This window comes from Haliotis rufescens, unplaced genomic scaffold (assembly GCF_023055435.1).
Source record: "Haliotis rufescens isolate VD_foot unplaced genomic scaffold, xgHalRufe1.0.p SCAF_10, whole genome shotgun sequence".
Classification (NCBI taxonomy): domain Eukaryota; kingdom Metazoa; phylum Mollusca; class Gastropoda; order Lepetellida; family Haliotidae; genus Haliotis; species Haliotis rufescens.
Window position 1 is genome coordinate 19628237 of NW_025963780.1, and position 21277 is coordinate 19649513.

Here is a 21277-nt window from a genome sequence, read left to right on the forward strand (position 1 = left end):
TTGTCTATTATATTGCATACTTTTGACTTTTATTTCAACTTTGTATTTTTTAACCGGCGTTTGTTTGTTTTGTATTTTGACCTTTATAAGTAACATTTAATACTTTATTCGTAACATTTGACTATTATTGCGTACTTTTGTCCTTTATTTCAACTTTGTATTTTCTGACCGAATTGCCGCCCATAGATGTGAGAGGTGGAATCTGATTAGACAGTAGGAGTGACATAGAAGGGACATAACTCGTAATAGCCACTGGTGGCCTTACGATCGAGCCACGAAATTCTAAAGTAGTTCGGCAAGGGTGGACTTTTGTAGTCAGTTAATTCCCTTACCTCGGGAAGATGGGATCTTCACGGATCGGTTATATAATTAATCTTTGGTGAAATATTCGCTTCATATAATTGTTACCCTTATTTGAATATCAGTTTAATGTTTGGCAGTTGTTGTGAAAATTGCATGGTGGTTGGGCAGGATGAATCAAGGATTTTCGCATTATATACAACTGAAAAGAAGAAAACCAGATTATTTCACATTACCATAGTTAATCTGTAACATGACAAATGAACTATAGTAATATGAAAAAAATAGGCTGTTCTGTAACATCATTTGAGTTATTAAGTGTATCATTGTCTACCATATTTGAATTTAAGTTTAGTTTTTGCCAGCTGATATCAACATGACATTTATTGTTTTAAATCTTCATTATGGCTTGACATGAACATTCAAGGCCTTTGAAGGAACATTTGCATTTTAAATTGTTACTCATATTGGATCAAGGTCTTTAAAAGTATGGTATGTATGTGTTATATAATTGTTATGTTGGTACTTTATAAGTTAATTGTTTGTCATGTTCCGTGTTTTGTTTCTTTGTTTGTTGTTTAACGCCGCACTCAACAATATTACAGCTATATGACGGCAGTATGTCAATAATCGAGTCTGGACCAAACAATCCAGTGATTGACATCATGAGCATCGATCCACGCAATTGGAATACGATGACATGTACAGTGTATCGTCAGAAAGATCATGGTACTTTTTTATGCCTTCACGATGGTGAAAGAATGGTTTTCGTTGCAGGGATGTTCACTGCCACCAAGTACACGTTGTACGGGGAGACTGATCTCTTTGTGGATGGGGGGATACTCTGCAACTACCCCATCCATTGTTTTGATGGTAAGTTTGTTTGTTTGTTGTTAACGCCGCACTCAGCAATATTCCAGCAGTATGACATCAGTTTGGAAATAATCGAGTCTGGACCAGACAACCCATGATTGGTATCCCAGACTGGTATCTCTCCACGACGTCTGTTGTACAAATAACATCTTTCTGTTTGTTGGTATTTCAGGCTAGTATCTCTCCATGACGTCTGTTGTACATATAACATCATTCTGTTGGTTGGTATTTAGGCTGGTATCTCTCCACGACGTCTGTTGTACATATAACATCATTCTGTTGGTTGGTATTCAGGCTGGTATCTCTCCACGACGTCTGTTGTACATATACCATCTGATGGTTATATTCTAGGCAGGTATCTCTCCACGACGTCTGTTGTACATATAACATCTGTTGGTTGGTATTTCAGGCTGGTATCTCTCCATGACGTCTGTTGTACATATAACATAATTCTGTTGGTTGGTATTTAGGCTGGTATCTCTCCATGACGTCTGTTGTACATATAACATCATTCTGTTGGTTGGTATTTAGGCTGGTATCTCTCCACGACGTCTGTTGTACATATAACATCATTCTGTTGGTTGGTATTCAGGCTGGTATCTCTCCACGACGTCTGTTGTACATATACCATCTGATGGTTGTATTCTAGGCAGGTATCTCTCCATGACGTCTGTTGTACATATAACATCTGTTGGTTGGTATTTCAGGCTGGTATCTCTCCATGACGTCTGTTGTACATATAACATCATTCTGTTGGTTGGTATTTAGGCTGGTATCTCTCCACGACGTCTGTTGTACATATAACATCTGTTGGTTGGTATTCCAGGCTGGTATCTCTCCATGGCGTCTGTTGTACATATACCATCTGATGGTTGTATTCTAGGCAGGTATCTCTCCACGACGTCTGTTGTACATATAACATCATTCTGTTGGTTGGTATTTAGGCTGGTATCTCTCCACGACGTCTGTTGTACATATAACATCATTCTGTTGGTTGGTATTTAGGCTGGTATCTCTCCACGACGTCTGTTGTACATATAACATCTGTTGGTTGGTATTCCAGGCTGGTATCTCTCCATGGCGTCTGTTGTACATATACCATCTGATGGTTGTATTCTAGGCAGGTATCTCTCCACGACGTCTGTTGTACATATAACATCATTCTGTTGGTTGGTATTTAGGCTGGTATCTCTCCACGACGTCTGTTGTACATATAACATCATTCTGTTGGTTGGTATTTAGGCTGGTATCTCTCCACGACGTCTGTTGTACATATAACATCTGTTGGTTGGTATTTCAGGCTGGTATCTCTCCATGACGTCTGTTGTACATATAACATCATTCTGTTGGTTGGTATTTAGGCTGGTATCTCTCCACGACGTCTGTTGTACATATAACATCTGTTGGTTGGTATTCCAGGCTGGTATCTCTCCATGGCGTCTGTTGTACATATACCATCTGATGGTTGTATTCTAGGCAGGTATCTCTCCACGACGTCTGTTGTACATATACCATCTGATGGTTGTATTCTAGGCAGGTATCTCTCCACGACGTCTGTTGTACATATAACATCTGTTGGTTGGTATTCCAGGCTGGTATCTCTCCATGGCGCAAGGAGACAGTTTCATCCAAAGACTTCAGCCTCTGAGTGATCTACCGCGCCTGTTCGATAGGAAGAACAGGTTCGGGGAGTACAACCCCAAAACTCTCGGCCTCCTCCTGGTCAGTATCCGACTTCCCTTTTACGCCAATGTCCAACATACAATTTAAACAGGATAATGTATACAAATATACCCGTGTTTACACACTAATGTCAACATCATCACCATCATCATAACATGGATCCTTGCTCTTGCAGTCAACCATTGGTTTTCCCGACCAAGCTCATTTACATGCTGTCGTGACAAATTAAACAAAAATGCAGGCTGTCACCGCCATATAAAACAACACTCACTCTTTTTATATACGACGTTATTAACCATCCAGGTAGTCCTGCACCATAACTGTGGAAAACATTAATGTTTTCAAAACACAACCAATCTAGTTAAATATTCAAGTCTAACCAGCTCCAGACAGCTTTAAGCAGCTAGGAAAATTATTTGTTTTTATTTTAGAGGAGAGAAATGTATTGTGTTATAAAAGATTTCATAGACTATATGTCAGTCCAGGATCGGAGGTGTAACGTACAATAAAATAATACCAACAATGACTGAGAAAGAAATACTTTTCTATTAATATTAGCTTCCGTGGTGATGCGGCTGTTAAATCGGCTGTTTCACTCAGCGGTGGATATAGTGATTTGATACCTCTGATTGACCAATTCGAATCGATTTTTTTTCTTAATTCATGGCAGATCTGACGTATGTTATTTCAGTATGCTGACACTGAGAGAGACGTATTGAGGTACACCCTGGAGAAGAGGATCGGAGTGTTGTCACCGGAGAGGCCGGAGGAAGACACCAAGCTCTATATGTACGTACACCACACGTTTGAAGACGTGTCAGCTTGATGTGGGAAGAAAGATCAAAGTGATGCAGGTTACCGCTTTGATGAACCTCACGAGGATGAGAATGACAAACCTAGAAGCATATTAATCAAGGCAAATGTGGGATTCGAAACTACGATCGTGGGTTTCTAGCAGGCCTAAGGGACGTGACTCTGAACAGTGATTTCCGGCGCCTTAGACGCCTGGGCACGCTGAGTTCCCCTAAAGACATATGAGGTACCCCATCGAAATACATGTTGGGTATAACACCCCCGGCAGACTGTTTTATGCCCTATGAAGGTCAAAAATACATTCTTCTACGAAATATATTTGACCTGTGAAATATAGTAGGATAAATGCATATTACAATTAAACAGATATTGGTATAAACAATGTGAATGCGTCAGCAAATATTATAACGTCGCTGTTCTTCAAGGAGAAATACACTGGTGTTATGCAGTATTTCATAATTTTGAGATTTAATAATTTTTTTCTACAACAATGCGTAGGTGTGGATGTTAAATGTTTCCCAATATTTAATAGCAGAACGAAAGTAATACATGTATATGACTCGCACATAATCAAAATGTGAAATTAATTTTCAATGTCATATGTTCCCCAAAGACACAATCTGAACAGTCTTGCATCGATAAAAACATGTGTTTATCACCAATATCTTTGGGTATCGACACATGCTCAAATACAAAGTTAAAGAATATTGTTGTTGCATGATTAATAATAATATCTACTGTTATTTTCTTTGACTAGTCAACGGATGAAGAAACAAAAGGACATAGAGAAAGCTGAGAGAGAACACTGTAGAGTGACGCGGGCGGTGGACGCCTTCTTGAAGGTAGGACTACTCTGTACCATGGAGCTGTGTTTGTGTGTTTGTTTGATTGTTTGTTGGTTGGTTGGTTGTTCAATGCTGCACTCGGCCACACTCCAGCTATATGACGGCGGTTTGACGTAATCGGTCTGGTCCAGACATATCAATGATTGATATTATGAGCATCGAGGAGTGAGGGAGTGATTTTAACGCCGCTTTATACAGTGCTTAAATAATATTATTGCGCGTCAGCTACATGTGGGGTGGGGGGGTGGGGTGGGGGGTGGGGGTGGGGGTGGGGGGTTGGGTGGGGTGGGGGGGGGGGGGGGGTGGGTGGTAGTGGTGGTGGTGGAGCTCAAAGTAATGCAGGTCTCTCTTTCCACTTTGGTGAAACACACAAGCATGGGCATAGTGCTGCCCAACCTGAGCATAAACGGTAATTGCGTTGTCGTAGTCTACTGTGCCACCCATGACACTCTCCCCTCCTTCGAACACAAGCCAAGGGACGCCCCTCCGTACTTCACCGAGGACTGGTGGCACTGGTCAAGGACATGGTCCGTCTCTTTAGGTTCTCCTCCCATATTCGAACTATTGCGACATAATGTTCTAAGCGTGGTAAACTCAAATAACTCACTCACTGAATGTACACTTCCTAAATGAGGCTTACTCAACAAGTATCCTTATGAAAATGAATCTTTTGAACATATTGTTAGGAGGGCACGTGTGGCCCAGTCGTCTAAGGCGCCGCGATTCGCTGTGCAGAGTTGCGTCCCTTGGGCACGCCAGAAACCTATAATTGTGGGTCCGAATCCCGGTTCGCCCCGATTATGTTTCTAGGTTTGTCAGCACCATATCCGTGCTCGTGGGATCCACCGAAGTGGTAAACGTCTGAGACCTGCATCACTTTGGGCTTTCCTCCCACATTAAGCTGACACGCCGTGATATAACTGGAATACTGTTAAAAGCGGCGTTAAACCCAACTCACTCACTCACTCACTCACTCACATATTATTGGACACCCGTGAAGATCCGGGTTAGAATGGTCTTCAGCAACCCATGCTTGTCAAAAGAGGCGACTAATGGGATCGGATGGTCAGGCCTGCTGACATGGTTGATGCATGTCATCGTATCCCAATTGCTTGGATCGATGCTCATGATGTCAATCACTGGATTGTCTGGTCCAGACTCGATTATGTACAGGCCACCGTTATATATATTAAACATTTTGCGTCGTTAAACAACAAACAAAATACACCCCCAAAACCCCAAACTTATTGCTCGAACTGATTTTGTCACAGGTGCTGAAGAAACATAACTTGGACGACAATGACGTCATAGACAGGAAGGAGCTTGAGGATGCATTCAAAGACGTGAGTGAATTTTGAAGTTAAATCAGGTAGTAGCATTTACCAGCGAAAACATCCATTGAATAAGTGCATTGTGCCAGGCAGTATAATCTGATCACATGTCCACATGATATGATATCAGTATCGTAAAATGTGTATTAACTAAGCTGTTACACTATGATATAATTAAAACACTCTTTAAATGGGCGATAATCCGATTCACTAACTCACTCAATGTTACCCCAGGAGGAGGCTTTTCCCCGGAGTCAGGCTGAAATCCTCTTCGGTGAGGATGTGGATGTACAGAAGGCGTTTGAGATCCTCGATCAAGATGGAAACGGCCAGGTACACATACATTCAATCATTCGTAACATACCCCACCAGAACGACCATTGTGATCACTGCAGAGCTCCAGATAACTTTTTAAGCAATTGGATTTTCACTATAGGGTTTCTATTTCAATTGGCTTTTCACTCATCTATTCATAACTCTATTCGGTTTTCCCCAAAAAGAGTGAACATTTTAAGATTTGGATAAAAATGAAATAATGTTTGAGATGTATATAACCATGATAACTGTTCTAAATATATAGGCTTGATTCGGAAAGTAAATTAGCTCGTAATTGTGTTTCGGAAATTAGCTCCTTTGTAAGCATGCTGAAGAATCTTCATTGGGTATTTACGCGTGCTGTTTTTATACATTTGAATTTTTCAATTAATGCATGCTTTTCTGTACGCATGTTAATTGAAAGTAATTGGGTTTTGAATATTTTTTTTTTTGGGGGGGGGGGGGGGGGTAGTTTACGCAAATACGCTGCTTATCTGTAGCTCTGGATCACACAGATGTAGTCATCTCTGTGTCTGGATAGTTGTGGAAAACAAGGCTGTGTGTCGGATATAAAATTGTTATAATCAAAAAAATTTATTTTGGTTAATATCAACGACACAAGTTTTGTTTTTCTCGATGTTGATGAAACAGGTTCTGAGCTTCCGGACAGAAAAGGTATACACTTGACAATTGGATTTGACAAAAATTACAAACGTTATCAAAACGTTACTGGACTGAAAACAGTCACCGAAACACTGAAAACACAATTAAATACATCACCTGTGAATGACCATTTCTTGTTTGTTTTATTTTTAGTCACCGTATACTTTGTATATACTTTCTTTTGCTTGGCAGTTAATGTTCACAGGAGCCACCGTCCAGATAATGAGCGATAACCACTTCTAACCGCATCACTCACTGTGTACGTGTGTAAGAAAAGAAAGTCCGTTTTGAAAAATACCGCATGTTAGTCATGATGGAATGGAAAAAAACTTATTCTGTTTTTAAGTTTTGAGATGGTACATCGTTGATTGAACACCCCCAACGCGTTCAGATTCAAATAACTATTAATCAACGATGAACCACCTTATAATTAAAAAACCCCACCCAGAACGGGTTCTTCTGGACTGTTAGATCACTGGGTATATCTCAACAACTGATCTCATAATTGTCCTCTGTTTTGCAGATCAAGTATAACGAGCTTGTCACTTTCATAGAGGAACATGGCATTTGTCTGCAGACCCGTTTCCTTGGTTACCAGAGAAAGGAAGTCAAGAACCTGTTCACGTTCTTGGACTGCCTACAGTCGACTTTGCTGACGAATGTGAAGAGGATTTATGTGGAGGTGATGAGACCATTATACCAATGGAGTATGAAAACTCCCATAACACCACGTCTGTTTGTGAGATGACAGGCTTTTTGTCCATACTGGTAATGCTTAGCACGAGACCCGTGAAGATCCGGGTAAGAATAGGTCTTCAGCAACCCATGCTTGCCGTAAGAGGTGACTAATGGGATCGGGTGGTCAAGCATCGGGTGGTCAGGCGTGCTCATGATATCACTAACAAAGCTCAGCCCATATTTAAATCTGTTTTCAGTTGGCTGTGATTTTATTATATAGAAAACAGTTTTATTTGAAACATGAAAAAATACAAGTTGGGGACAAGTGATACTTCTAAAAATATTTGCCCCCCCCACCCCACCCCCCACCCCCCCACCCCCCCTGTGAAAAAAAAGGTAACAACGGCCTTGAAGACCATATGTTCGAAAGCAACCCTGAACAAATGCGAGATCATCAAACTCAATCGAAAACAGTTCATGGCTGCAAATATTCTTGGAGCATGTGGAATTTAACGTCAAATATACCAAAAATCGGATTTAACTGTCATTCCCCTGTCTGTCTGTGGCGTGGGTATGGTAGCCTTTTGGTTAAAGCGTTCGCTCGTCATGCCGAAGACCCGGTTTCTGGTGTCCCTCGCCGTGGTATTGCTAAACACGGCGTAAAACAATACTCACTCACTCTATCCGCCTAAGCTTGGAATGCTTTGTCGTCCAGTGCACGATCTTTCTGAATATTGGATAAAGGTATCGGTTAGGGATGTGGTCAGTAGCTGTCTGGTGCACATATACGCACACGAATCCACATCACTTGCCTTTGAAAGATAAAACATAAACGAAAATAATACATTTATTAATTGCTGCCACAGTAGCGTCATCAAGCAATCAAATTTGGAGTGGTTCACGTGCTACACGGACCGCACTCAATTGAAACCTGACACGACAATGGGACAAAGGAAGCCTTGCTATTGACGCTCATGTTGTCTGTCTATCAACCAACCAACCAGAGAAATAGGGAACACAATATTTACTCATACATGCCACCGAGCCCCTTCGTACTCAGGCAATCGGATTTGTGATTTGCTCCTCAAACATTCGAATCAACGTCTATATATCCCCATCCATTTTTTGTGTGGCGCACTAAATATCTCTTATCTTGTATCATTTGTCAGGGGCACAGGTGACCCAGTCGTCTCAGTCGCCGCAATTAGCTGTTCAGAGTTGCGTCCCTTTGGCACGCCAGAAATCTATGATCGTTGGTTCCAATCCCAGTTCGCCCCGATTATGTTTCTAGGTTTGTCAGCACCATACCCGTGCTCACGAGTTTCACCAAAGTGCTAAATGTCTGACACATGCATCACTTCGAGATGACCTCCCACATTATGCTGACATGATGTGGATATAACTGTGATACTGTTCAAAGCGGCGTTAACCCAACTCACTCACTCACTCACTTTACCATTTGTTAACACTTTAAACCTATACAACTACATTCATATCTGTCCAAAACACCCGAAGGTGATTTCCTCTTTTTGTAGTATGGTATTGAATGTCTTGCTTCTTCATTTGTGAAGATTCCGGGGTGGAATAGGTCTTCAGCAAACCATGCTTGCCGTAAAAGGTGACTATGCTTGTCGTAAAAGGCGACTAACGGGATCGGGTGGTCAGGCTCGCTGACTTGGTTGATGCATGTCATCGATCTCAATTGCGTGGATCGATGCTCATGACATTAATCACTGGATTGTCTGGTCCAGACTCGATTATTTACAGACCGCCGTCATATAGCTGGAATATTGCTAAGTGCGGCGTTAAACAAAAAAAACCAACCGAATCATTTGTGAACATTTTGATCTTAAACACTATGTTCTAATCTCTCTGATTGTTTCACTGTAGGAGAGAGACATTGGGCGCACGGTCGGTATCAACACCGGTCATGTAGGCACGTCTGACTTCATCCTTGAAGATGAGGATAGAGAGTTTGTGGTGCAGGTGAGTTTAGGGATTTCCATGTAATTTGTTGTCTGCAGTTGCACCCCGATTGTAATCATTTGTAGGCCGACCGCCACTGTGGCCTAGTGGTAGAGAGTCCGCCCGGAGAGCAGATGCCGGGGTTTGATCTCCGGCCGCCTCATGTCAAAAGAGGTAAAAAGATGGTACTTGTTGTTACCCTGCCTGGCGCTCGGGGCTAAAACAAGAGGAGTCAGTATACTGTGTCTGAGTGGGGTATTCATGTTCACACACACACACACACACACACACACACACACACACACACACACACACACACACACACACACACACACACACACACACACTCATTGAAATGATTACAGGTTTCGGCGCTCTGACTCCAACAAACCATTTCAACCATTAGACATCAAGCCATCGTGCTCTAACTTACACATAAAGCGATTCTTTAGCTTTTTAGTTTCTTTGGTCTCGGTGCGGTTGTTATGGTGGTGTAAGGCATCACTATTCGATTTGAGGAGTTGCGCCTCTTAGCTGTATCAGGAACCGCTTGATATTGGGGAAAAGCCCGGATTCTTTATGAGCATGGGGTATGGTTTTGACAAATCCCGCCGCGAATAAGGGACGCAATACCATACATCGAGTTCCGGCTCCCTCGATTGGGGCATCTGTGTTTTCAACTGGAGCATGGTTAATCTATTATTATTAATAAGAAAAATATTAAGATCATGGACAGGGATAAAGTATGTCTTCCCTGATTTTATTCATCTGTATCTGTGCCTTTTGTTGGAAAAAGTTGAGTAGCAGGCCATGCCGTATTTAAAAAAGGTTGATTATTTTGAAAATTAGTCTTTTGCACTTAAAACTGATGGCACGTATTCCCATAGGCCTTTCAATAAAATCCGGATAATTGTGACTACTGTTAAAAGAGGATTTTTAGCCGGACAAAACCAAAAATATTGTTCTCCCTGCTCGTGAATGCAAATCGTTTGTCGCACAATGGTGAGGAGCATTAACAATTTTTAAAAATCTGACAGGGCTTAACGGACCGTATCAATTTAAATCGATACCAGGTATCGATACGAGGTAATCGCGGTTACAGATGCTGTGGCAGATACAGCAATATTGACCGAAGGACACAAGACTTATTTCCCTTTAAGCATGGTGTTATTATTCGGGTACGTGATCATCATCATCATCATCATCATCATCATCATCATCATCATCATCATCAGAGTTTTCAATGTGTGTGCTTGTGCACTTTTATTTGAACTTAAGAAGTAATTAGCACGTTTGGTTAATTAATATGATATATATAAAGGGCGCTAGTGATATCTCCCCTTTAGCATGGTGTTATACTGTACTATACAGCATTCTCAAAGTTGCAGTGAATACATATTTATGGTGGCTTATTGTGTTATTTGTTCCAGAGGGGCTACAACTCTTGTCGAGCGTTCTTACAGTATTTTGTCGTGGAGAATAACCCACCCATGAAAAAGGCCGCAGAGAAAGAAGGAGATTGTGATGCTGATAGTGATACGACCAAAGTAGATGTGGAATTGAAGGCCGAAGAGACGGACATAATCGACAAGGACGAGAAGGAGAGGCGTACGTATTGCTTGGATTTAGTGGCATATGCGCACGTTGTATGTAAAGAGGTGTACAGACATGAATGTGTACTCTCTGTGTGTGTGTGTGTGTGTGTCTCTCTCTCTCTCTCTCTCACTCACACACACACACACACACACACACACACACACACACACACACACACACACACACACATCGTGTTACATTGAGGAAACGTAAATATGCGGATGATGAACTTCCCCTCCCCTCTCCCTCCCAATCAAACACATTGAGGGTTAAAGTTCAATTAAAAGACACGCGCGCACGCACACACAGAGAGATGCACACACACGCCTAGATATAAACACACACACATACATACACAGACACAGATAGACACACGTACAAATCCAACCAACCAACCAAACAAACAAACGTACATCAAGCAAGACCGACTCCCACAGTACTCTTACAGCTGAGCACGGATTTCTCAAATGTCTTCAAAGAATGTTGTTTGAACATGGTAGATATCTGTCTATGGGTAAGATAAAAGCCAGTCTTGGTTTATATATGTTAGAACACCGAGTTCATGGTGTTCAAATGGTTCGTAAATTCAAAACGTCAACGCCAGAAGAATAATCACTCTCAAGTATCTGCCGAAACAGATGCCACTGGGAGTGCAAGGCTGAATAGTGATGAAACTAATATAAAGGATCACTGAAAATTGGTAATGACACCAGGTGTTCGCGAAAGGGGTAACACGCCCTGTCTACTGTAAGCACCCACCACTCCCGTGTTCACACCTGACTACACCATAATTATTGTTGGTTGGTTGGTTTGTTGTTTAGCGCCGCACTCAGCAATATTCCAGCTATAAGACTGCGGTCTGTAAAAAATCGAGTCTGGACCAGACAATCCAGTGATTAATATCATGAGCATCGATCCACGCAATTCGGATCGATGACATGCATCAACCAAGTCAGCGAGCCTGACCACCCGATCCCGTTAGTCGCCTTTTACGGCAAGTATGGGTTGCTGAAGACTTATTCTACCCCGGACCATAATTATTGATTCTACGCCATTTGGAGTCATGTTTATTGATAGTGCTACGGATGAAATTTATTTTTTTGCAACATGGGCTATTAAATTATTACACATCCAAATATCGCCATCCCATCGTAATTAAAATAGGGATGATACTGAAAACCTACAGATTACAGGTAAGCGATAGCGATAAAACTCATGTGGGTGCAAGATTATAAGAAACACGTATTAATGAAAGGTGAATACCTTACAATTGTCTCATGTACGCGATAGCCTGTTTTAGTTATTTTAACGTCATGTGAAAGGGGATTTAACGTGGCGTCCAAGAATATTGCACTTATATAGCGACGTTCATGCACGTGTGTGTGTGGCTGCTTGTACTAGTCCGGACTAATGCCGAGCTGATAGTGCTAGCCCACTGAGATACGATGCCGCAGTTCAACATCAATACCCCACTCAGAAACAGTATGCAGACTCCTCTTGTTTTGGCCACTTATTGCCAAGCGCTTGGCAGGGTAAAAACAATAACCTTTCCTTAACGTAAGGGGCGGTCGGGTAGCCTAGTGGTTAAAGCGTTCGCTTGTCACGCCGAAGACCCGGGTTCGATTCCCGACATGGGTGAAGCCGATTTCTGGTGTCCCCCGCCGTGATATTGCTGGAATATTGCTAAATGCGGCGTAAAACCATACTCACTCACTCTTTTAACGTCTTTTGGTATGACTCGACCGGGAATCGAACCCTTGACCTTCCGCTCTACCACTTTCTGAAGTAAAAATATATATATTTAGCCCAAGGGTTTACTAAGAAGAATGTAGGTCATGAAATCCTGTACCCTGTGCTGGTGACACATGCAGGTCACAATCTCACAAAAGGTGCCATCTTATTGAGAACAAGCTGAAGGCTATCAGACGGGCATAGGCTATCAATTTTGAATTTCTCAAATCTATCTCACACCGCCTGTTTCATGAATACAGTTTTTGTTACAGATCTTAAGGACCTTGTAAACTCCACACCTCGAAATATGACGTGCGTATTTTTCAGAATCTAACATGGTGTGATTTCTACTGACCACTGACGCACTGACCGACGTATGTCGATAGCTCAACGTCACGTAACGTTGCTGTCCGACATATAACTTGGTCTGGACGTCAAGTATAGCACTATTTTTAAGCATCGTACTAACACACGACGCACCGTTCACAATTGTATCCAACATATGGAATTTGACACTGTTAAAAACAATTAACACCTTTGTCACTGTTGAAAACAATCAACACCTTTGTCACTGTTGAAAACAATTAACACCTTTGTCACTGTTGAAAACAATCAACACCTTTGTCACTGTTGAAAACAATTAACACCTTTGACAAAGCGCACGTTCACTGCGCTAGCCTGTGTCTAAATTGTTGAAAGTGCGTGAAATATTTCTTGGGATCATCACACTTACATAATTCATCCCAACAATATTTGACGTTCTTTTTATTTTACCTGGACCCAAGGCCAACGCGTGCTTAGCTTATGCGTTACGTCATACAACGTGGTGGGACATGGCAGTTAGTGTGTTCAGACCACTAAACTAACTCACTCACAATTTTATCGACAATGTGTATAAATATAACTGACCTTACATAAAGTACCCAAACAATATTTTATTTGTCTTTTTGGGGCTCATCTCATTAAAATCTGATCTTAGTTCTCGCTATCGCTGAACAAAGATCTGAGGACATCCCATTGAGGGTCACGTCAGAACGACCTTTCATCCAACCAATCAGGGCGTCGCTAACCAGATCATGAAAGTGACAGTCGGAATGTGTTTTCTAATCGTGCAACCACGAACTATTTTACACGGGGTATTCCGAACGACAGTTACGGGTTTTATGATTATATTCATACAATCTAGGCCATCTATAAGCCATTCCAAAATGTTCTTCTTATCAGTTTTAATTTTTTTAATCGAGAATACGTCAAAATATGTTTCGAAGCGTACTCGCCAGTTTGAAACTAGTGTAGTAAAGCTCGAGAAAGCTGCCTTCTGATTGGCTAATGTCAATTTCTTGTCAGTCATTTCATTGGTCGGTCAAAATTCGCGAAAGGTCGTTCTGACGTGACCCGTAATGGGATGTCCTCATGAGATTGGGGCTCACCTGCGTGGTCGGACATGCAGTTCCTGTGTTAAGACAATTGCAACTGTGTTCAGATAAAGAAATGGGTAATCTCCAGTTTTGGCATCAAATTAAAATTTCTGCCATGATTTTACTGCTTATCCTTGTGTGCCCCATATTCATTATTTGTCTCAGTGAGCCCTATTAATGAGTTGTTTGTTTGTTGTTTAACGCCGCAATCAGCAATATTCAAGCTTTGTAGCGGAGGTCTGTATGTTATCGAGTGTGGACAATACAGTGATTGGTATCATGAGCATTGATCCATGCAATTGGGATATGATGATATGTATCAACTAAGTCAGCGAGCCTGACAACCCGATCCCGTTAGTCGCCTCTTACGACAAGCATAGTCGCCTTTTACGGCAAGCATGGGTTGCTGAAGACCTATATAAAAAAACCCGTCAGATTATTGAGAGTATATTTCGCAAGTAATAGCATCAACACACACAAACACAATCAGAATGCACTCTAACGAATCACAGCATATTGTCCTCGGATCAAACTGTCAATGACTAACATGGACTATTTATAGTCATTCACTGCAACGTTTAATCATTATATATTGCCTGGAGTTTGTTTGGAGATGATAGCGCTCGCCTATGAATGGATTAATCTATTCCAAGTTTGTATTTTATCTATACTTCATGGGATTTGAATTTTGTAAAATTTATATTTTTATATAAATAAATAACTGAAAAAAACCTTTCACAGCCCTGTTGAGGTCATCTTCAGACCAATTAAAAATAGTGAAGGTAGGACAGTCACTGGAAAAGAATAGTTTTGAGTTTAGTGCTTCTTTAACTTACATTCTGATAAATGTAAACATGGTCACAGTTACTTTGGCCTGTGAGTAGTGCACAGTTATTACTGCTCTGCCGTGAAATCTGAAATGAGAAAGAGCAACCCTTTCTTCTGTTGGAGATTTAACGAGCGCTTCCAGTGGATCCGATTTCGCACTCGGTAACCTTTTAGGGTCATCGTCAGTCACGTGTTACAGTCAATGCGTGAAATAAATGAAATTTTCACGTTGGCAATTTACATAAAGGCCAACAATTTACAAAAGGCCCTCATATTGCAGTCATTTTACGATTATTTTCCCGTCTGATTGACTGATAGTCTTTAAGAAGTTTAAAATGAGCTTAAAAAGACTGATTATGCTGTAAAACAAAGAGAACTATATAACTTGACTTTCGTTTTCTTTCAATCCTATCATTTCAGTCACTGGATGATGAAATAGAGCATAAACATGTTTGGAATTCGTTATCATAATATAATAAATTGAAAAATGATTGTAAAATGACTTAAATAATTTGGCGTTTTGTAAAATGAAGATTTCAGTAATTTTACACATTGACTGTATAATATACACCTCTTTCCTGTATTAATGCATATGGTCACTTTTCATTGTAACAGAGACGTATGTTTTGTATCAGTCACGGAAAATAATTGAACCCTATAGCTATCACTGATGCACTAAGTTTTAAGCAACAATGAGCAACATCATCCTTTCCCTAATCATCAGACATTTCTGCTAAAGCAGAGCCCATTCAACGATTTCGACGATATCTAAAGCATGTGTTTATTAATCACTATCAAATAGTGATGATAGCAGGTGTTCGCGAACAGGTGAGCGTATCCTGGCCCCCCCCGGTGGCACCCGTCGCAAACACATGCAAAGGCAAGTCAAATGTTCACTGACCATACACGGAAACATATGGTACTAGTCAAAATAGGGAACTGCATCGGGCATAATATAATGAAGCGTCAAATTTGGAAATATCCTCCTCAAGTATGTCTACCATAAAACTTTGTCAAAGCATTACTGGGGCCTTGTATGACGTTACCTTGATCAAGTAAACTTTGTGCATGACGAGGGGCGGTCGGGTATCCTAGTGGTTAAAGCGTTCACTCGTCACGCCGAAGACCCGGGTTCGATTCCCGACATGGGTACAAAGTGTGAAGCCCATTTCTGGTGTCCCCCGCCGTGATATTGCTGTAATATTGCTAAAAGCGGCGTAAAACCTAACTTACTCTCTCACTTGTGCATGACGCTCTTCGAAGTCTTCGTAGTAAGAGTATGCTCGACTGTACTTCAAAACTTGTGCATGTGGACACCAAAGGCCGGAGCTGCTGGATTATTTTTCGACACAAAATAAATCTTCTGTTAATGCCTTCAGCTAAATCTCTTGCATATCCTAAATTTATATTCACATAATGACCCTCCTCGACTGTCATTTAACATTTTATCCTTTAGGCCACGAAAAATATGTTTCTCATCATTTCAAGGGTACAGATGGCCCAGTCGTCTTAAGGCGCCGCAATTCACCGTGCAGAGTTGCGTCCCCTGGGCAGCCAGAAACTTTTAATTAAGGGTTCGAATCCCGATTCGCCCCGATTATGTTTCTTTATTTGTCAGCATCACATTTTTTTCTCGTTAGTTTCACCAAAGTGGTCAACGTCTGAGACTTGCATCACTTCGAGATGTCCTCCCACATTTAGCTGACACGCTTACACAAGCGGCGTTAAGCCCAACTCATTCACTCACTCATCGCATCAGTCATTTGAAACATGTCATGTGAACGATGTAGAAATTGTCGGTTTGACCGGTAACGTCCGGTTTTAATTTTAGTTCTGTAATCATGATTGCTCGGATGTTAACAGAAAAGTTTTTTATGTCTGAAATACAGGGGAAATATCCGGTGATAAAAAAAAGAGTTTCCTGAAGTGGATAAACATGAAGAATGAAACATTATATTTTGATATTAAATCGATGTACCACAAATGAAACGCTAAGGTTGCACCTGTTTTCTATTTCAGTTCTGTTGGGTGACACGTGAGGGCTTTGGAGGATCAGATGACACCTTTTCTGCTTTCACACCTGAACTACAAATGTGTATGTCTAAACATACATCTGCCTTGCTGTCTCTCTTGGAACACAATTCGATTCACATACCCAGTTAACGCATTTTCATGTTTTCACATTTGATGAATTAATTCACGAGGTATGAAACGTTCACAGCATATCGCTTTTTTGGGCCACGCCTTGTGCATGTATGTGTTTGAAGATCTAATATTTCCTTGGTATTTCCATGTAAACCAGATTGCCAACGCCCTTTTGGTAAGGGTATTCGGCAGAGTGGTACGGGGAACCCAAATAAAAATCGTATTTGGTACATGAACGCAGAACCTTTCAAAATAAGATTAGTGAATGTCTTTTCTGTATTATAAATTTTTTTCTTTATTATATTCAGTAGTTTAACATCAAATCGCACCCTTTACTAACCGAGGTTTTCGTCTGTTGACATTCTGCCTCTGTAGAGTGAATTCTGACATATGGCTTTGAGATTTCTGTCAGTAGTATTCGGGATTCGTTGGTGAGCAAATTAGACTCCGAGTGAAACATAACATGGTATTCGGGTTTCAGGGGAGGAAGGTTTTGGCACCCTCAGATCTACTGCTTGTCCTCCCCTCCGACACAACCTACGTAAGACTTGTGTTCAATATATGTGTGTTACATCGATTCTCCTGGAACAAAATTACGCACCGGCATACGTGGATTCAAAATAGAATGGTTGTGGTCTGCATTTGGAAGCAACCAGTCATACTGACGTCCTAAATACATATATCCAAATCATTTGGTGACAATTCTTGTTCACAGTATAAAAATTAATTGACTGATATTTTAACAAACGTCAATAATTTTCCGAATTATCCCCCACCAATCCGCACTTGCACCACTGACTATATATTTCCATGGAAATTAGTCCTTTGTGATATCTCATCCTGTGTTGATTGTCGGACGAAACATTCGATTTAAAATGTAATACTAATATTTTAACACATACATCAAAATTGTTTATCAAATAACTTTTTGTAACTATTCCATGGCAATGGTTTGCCGACCCTTTCAAATGATTCATTAGCATCTTTGAATTTCTATCACATGATATGACTCAGCGATCTGGAACCACCCTTTTCAGCAGCTATCGATGTATCATCATGAAGATATTTCAAATACAATCGGAATTTCGGGATGAAAATAAATAAGGGTTGATTGGTATTTTTAACCAATTTACGTATGTACGAGCTTGTGATCCATACCCGCTGTGCAGAATCTCTGGAATCAATGGTATTTAAGTATTTGTTGGATATCCCTGAAGTGTATTTGAAACCATCTTCAAATATGTTTCGTGTCCCTGAATTGTATTGTAAACCATCTTCATGTATGTTTTGGTGTACTTGAATTGTATTTGAAAAACCATTTTCAAATATGTTTTTGGTGTCCTTGAATTGTATTTGAAACCATATTCAATATATGTTTGGTACCCCTGCCTTGTACTGGAAACCATCTTCATGTGTGTGTTAATACTGCCAATTACTGTACCCACACACACAGATAATACGTTAGCTCATGACGGCGAGGGACACCAAACCTGGGGTTTCGTCCATTTGGGGACTCTTCGACGACCGAAGTGGAACCACTTGGCGACCCTACCGCCATCTCTGTGCTGTTGGCATCCACTCTGTAGGGGAGTGACTGTATGTACGAGAAAATGCACTCTGTCATTGGTGATTCCTACGGCGTCCTATATGACGATACAATACCACAATATGTTTCCATTCAAAGAAATTCCAGTGTTTACATATCAGGTTGTGTTCTGTTTGTTTAGTTCACCACGTTTACATGTCATGTTGTCAAGTTGTTTCATCATTCTCATCATCTGTGCGAGCATCGTTTTATGCTTTGCTCGTCACTGTATGGCTGAGATACCGCCGATGTGACGTTAAATATTAACTCACTCACTTTTATTCTTTGTGACTACTGCAAGCAACGGGAAACGTCATCTATCTACACATGCAGGCGTATAGATTTGTTAGATAGTAGGCGAAACTATAGTCATTATGTATGGATTCCACTGACATGAAATATTAAAAAGGGAAAACAAATCTAAAATGAAAACGTACGGTTCACCAAAGTGTTGCATGCAATAGGACAAATCCCATGGTCGTTGATACAAACTCGAATAAGTTAAACACTGCACACATTTTTTAGATAATTGTTTTTATGAGAAACAAAAATTGAAATATTATTAGTAACTCCTACCGATCAGGAGTTTTGTTTCTAAACATAATCCGGGAATCAAGAAATAAAAGCCGGTAGGACCAACTATGATTGGACTGAAATAAACTGATTATTCGTGTAAGTTTTACTGACATATGATACTATCAGGAGCATTGCAGACGAAACACTGAAACCTCCTTAACCCGGACCTTGTAAATCCGGAAACACTGCAGTTCATATATAATTTGAGATAATTTCACGTATCTACTATACATTAAAGCGCATATTTTTATATCAAGACGATTCGAAAAACGTCTTTGTCCGAAATACATGGGTTACACTGCACAGCTTTTTGTGATTTAGTAGAAATACATGAAAAAATTAAACACGATGAAGATCGATGTTTTAAATGAACATTACAGCTTTCTACTCTATACATTTTAACATTTGGTGCATTAACTGAATTGAATTGTTTATTGTTTACATATCATTTGTATCTTTTGTCTTGCATATCAATTTAATGTTCTCAGATGACCAAGAATCACTGTTATTATATCAATGTTATTGTATCGAAATAACCTAATGACCAGTCGAGGTACACGTTCTTTGCAGACAAAGAGAAGGGGGTAAGGTAATGTTTGGTTTAAAAGTACCCGTCGAGCGTTGAAAAATCCCAAACGAGGCTTACATTAATATCGTGTTTTTTTGTGCGTCGGGGCTGTTCTCTTATTGCACGACTTTCTTCAAACGATGTATTACATTGTACATGTCATGACTTGGGGTATCGCTCGATCCAGTGACTGACATCATGAGCAGTGATCCACTCAATTGGGATACGATGACATGCATCAGCCAAGTCAGCGACCCTGACCATCCGATCCCGTTGGACGCCTCTTACAAGCATGGGTTTCTGAAGACAATTCTTATCCTGATCTTCACGGGTCTGCTCGACGGTGTCTTTTAAGCATACAAGACATGCATTGTGCAACACATTCGTATTTTCCAAAGCAAGACACCAGTTTTATTACTATTTCACTGTATAACCTGCAATTCCTGAAGTGTAATGGTACGCCTTGTTCTCACTCTAATTTTCATGTATCTGCAATGTGATGGTTTAACACTGAACGATCTGGATTTGGTATGGTTTTCCCAAATCTATTTTCTTTTAATAAATGCAATTACAATTTCCTCGACGATGTGTTTTTATGTGTCAGTACATGATCGTTGTATTGTTTGTTTGTTGTTTAACGCCGCACTCAGTAATATTCCAGCTATATGACGGGGGTCTGTAATTAATCGAGTCTGGACCAGACAATCCAGTTATTGACATCATGAGCATTGATCCACGCAATTGGGGTACGGTGACATGCATTAACCAAGTCAGCGAACCTGACCATCCGATCCCGTTAGTCGCCTCTTCCGAGAATCATGCAATCAAATACCAACTAAAGAGACTCAGGGATTTGCAATCTATGCATGGACGAGGAGCTAGAGATTATCATGCTAACATCTGACAAGCTAAACAAAAGAAGCGAGCTCATTTCCACCTGTCGCCATGGTAAACTCCCAAGCTGAGCAAAAAAGAAAGGGTCAAACTCAAAACAATGTTTCATCATTACGCCTGATGATCGTACGCAATACCCTGTGTGCGTGAAACTCAGAGTTGCAAATTGATATGAAGAAAGTGTATCCAAATCTGTATTTATGCTCTACTTTGTATTGAGCACTCTCTTCTGCAATTGGATCATACTTATCCCAAACCATAATCCCTCGTGAGTGGCTAGACAATGACATTTAGATCCCAGCTGATGCATAGTTTCAGTATGTTGCTTGTGATGACGACATACAAAGGGACGCTGTGGAGAAGCCGATGAACGGGTCTTGTCTCCAGAGAACCCAGAAGCGACACTGAACTCTCCGTGTGTTAGCCTGGCCTTGAGACAATTGAAGGTCAATGACACCTGATGGAATTTC

The 21277-nt window shown here is 40.7% G+C and overlaps 1 protein-coding gene across 3 annotated transcripts in view; it reads left to right on the forward strand.

Moving 5' to 3' along the window:
• Positions 1–20491, forward strand: part of LOC124143106 — a 60627-nt gene extending 40136 nt beyond the window's left edge. For 2 of the 3 annotated variants that reach the window (XM_046511930.2, XM_046511931.2), the window contains exons 6-16: positions 1078–1173; positions 2765–2895; positions 3548–3645; positions 4427–4511; positions 5786–5857; positions 6080–6178; positions 7347–7505; positions 9392–9487; positions 10897–11074; positions 13066–13105; positions 17059–20491. In XM_046511930.2, the coding sequence (XP_046367886.1) occupies positions 1078–1173; positions 2765–2895; positions 3548–3645; positions 4427–4511; positions 5786–5857; positions 6080–6178; positions 7347–7505; positions 9392–9487; positions 10897–11074; positions 13066–13105; positions 17059–17071 (1067 nt within the window). In that variant the 3' untranslated portion in view covers positions 17072–20491. The remainder of the gene's footprint in view (positions 1–1077; positions 1174–2764; positions 2896–3547; positions 3646–4426; positions 4512–5785; positions 5858–6079; positions 6179–7346; positions 7506–9391; positions 9488–10896; positions 11075–13065; positions 13106–17058) is intronic. The other variant, XM_046511932.2, reaches the window with a different exon arrangement.
• Positions 20492–21277: the final 786 nt, after the last annotated feature.